A 2,041-nucleotide genomic window follows, 5' to 3' on the forward strand; every position below is an offset into this window, starting at 1 on the left:
CATTTGTTTCCATTTGTAACACCATCCTCCAGCCACCCCCCACCCCCCCACCCCTGCCCCGCTCAAAAAAGAGAAAGGACGCAGATTGTAAACTCGATAACTACAGCTTCCTTCTCATTGGCTCAAGAGCGGCAGCGCTGGATGCTTATTGGCCCGCAGTTGTGAGTGAGACCGTTGAGGCCCCGCCCTCCGCCCCTACATCCCTATAAAAATCCGGTGGGTCGCTCAGCGCGAGCATGTGACGATCTGTCATCCGAGAGGCGACTTAACCCGAACGAAAGGACTACGAGCGAGTCTCTGCAGCTTTTTTAAACAGACAGAAAAATGAAGGTAGTCGGGCCGACCTGCGCGCTGAAGAGCAAGACTGGCGGCGAGGACGTGGTGCGGTGTCTGTCCGAGCAGAGTCTCTCCATCTCCAAGTGCAAACTGCCGCTGCTGGACGAGCACATGAGCGCCTTCCTGCACGACATGAACAGCTGCTACAGCAAGCTGAAGGAGCTGGTGCCCACGCTGCCCGCCAACAAGAAGGCCAGCAAGGTGGAGATCCTGCAGCACGTCATCGACTACATCTGGGACCTCCAGGTGGAGCTGGACGAGCCGGGGAAAAAGAGTCAGCACGGCCAGGCGTCAGCGCCCACCCGCGCCCCTCTCTCCACGCTCAACGCCGAGCTAGCCAGCATCTCTGTCGAGGTAAACACTTGTTAGCATGTTACCTCAGCGAGCTGTGGTAGACCGCTGGGCTGTTGTTGGACTTCTTTTCAGGCAGAAAGGTGCTTGGCAGTTTGTCGAAGCTAGTCGTTCATTTTCTCTGTCAAAACATCACAAATTTAGGTTTATTTCTTTTGAGATGTAACTTAGTAAATGCCTGTCTGAGGCAGAGCAAGTCTAAAAGTGTCTAAAACTACACTTTCCTGTTCATTCATGGGTTGTAGTAGACTTATCTATCAAAAAGATTATTTTCTCAAAAGGTTTTATTTTAAAGGATATATGAGGAGGCGACTCAGGCCAACTGGGGGTGTACATTCTTATCTGTTCATTAACTGAGAGACTGTGATGAAAGGCCTCTGAAGTGTCTAAATGTCTCTTTCTTCTGTCTTACAGAACAGCTCGGACGACAGAATCATGTGCCGCTAGAAGACCATACAGACCACCAGAAGAATGAGACGAAAGAGAGATAAACATCACAGAAAGCGGTCAGAAAGTCATCAGCAGTGCTTTTCTCCTCCTGCTGAGGCCCTGAGCTCTTCAGAGGGGAGATTCACTCTGACTCCTGGTGTGGAAGAGACTTTAATGTTGTGGTTCGCCCACTGCGAGGACATTCATTCATTCCGTGACCAAACTGAGCTGTGATTCTCCATCTAAATGTTGTTTTTGGGAGGGTTACAGATTCATCATGGTTGGGTGGGTTTGCTGTGGAATCCATGGCAAATTATTACCCCACCAATATTGCGTATGTGTTCTTACGGTCAGAGTTTCTCTCGTTTTATATTGGCGTACTTTAGAAAGTTTTATATTTTGTTATAAAGGTTGATTTCTCAGATTGCTGAGCAAAATGAATGTATTGTATATTACAATGACATGATATTGGATGTCCTTATTGTGTTTTTTACAATGTACCTGTTTGGTGGGTTTTTTTTATTAAAACAAAACCAACTTTATTCATGGCTCTAGTCTTTGTGTGTCAAATGTGTCATGGATTGGATGTGTGTGACAGCTGAAGGAAAAGTGGGGAAACGGATGGATGGAGATGGGAGCCTGTTTAACTGTAAAGGGGAAAAATAGATGAGCTTAACAGTTTAATATGAAGTGAACTTGTGGAGGGAAATAAGACTTTTGTTCATGGCTCACGTTTTCATAATTTAAAGCTGGAGTTAACACTTATCCTCCAATCTGAGGAGCTTAAATCTAAAGCATGTCAGACCTGAGCAGTAATAAAACTCAAAGACAGAACTGAAATGGATAATTGGACAGATGCTGACTATTCAGTGGAGATACCAGAGCCTGTATCTCCACTGTTGGGTGGTTTATACACAGCTGTATA

General features: G+C 46.4%; 1 protein-coding gene across 1 annotated transcript; it reads left to right on the plus strand.

Annotated features, from left to right (window-relative positions):
- Positions 1-245: 245 nt before the first annotated feature.
- On the plus strand, positions 246-1,658 carry id1 (inhibitor of DNA binding 1, HLH protein). The gene is made up of 2 exons (XM_017710709.2): positions 246-690; positions 1,102-1,658. The coding sequence occupies exons 1-2, from the start codon at positions 325-327 to the stop codon at positions 1,132-1,134; spliced, it is 399 nt and encodes a 132-aa protein (XP_017566198.1). The 5' UTR covers positions 246-324; the 3' UTR covers positions 1,135-1,658.
- Positions 1,659-2,041: the final 383 nt, after the last annotated feature.

Source organism: Pygocentrus nattereri, chromosome 21 (genome assembly GCF_015220715.1).
Source record: "Pygocentrus nattereri isolate fPygNat1 chromosome 21, fPygNat1.pri, whole genome shotgun sequence".
Lineage (NCBI taxonomy): Eukaryota > Metazoa > Chordata > Actinopteri > Characiformes > Serrasalmidae > Pygocentrus > Pygocentrus nattereri.

Bases quoted from the DNA above. Each gene is read 5' to 3' on its own strand.
- id1 (XM_017710709.2), top strand. From the start codon at position 325: ATGAAGGTAGTCGGGCCGACCTGCGCGCTGAAGAGCAAGACTGGCGGC. The intron at 691-1,101 runs GTAAACACTTGT...TCTGTCTTACAG, and splicing joins TAGCCAGCATCTCTGTCGAG to AACAGCTCGGACGACAGAAT.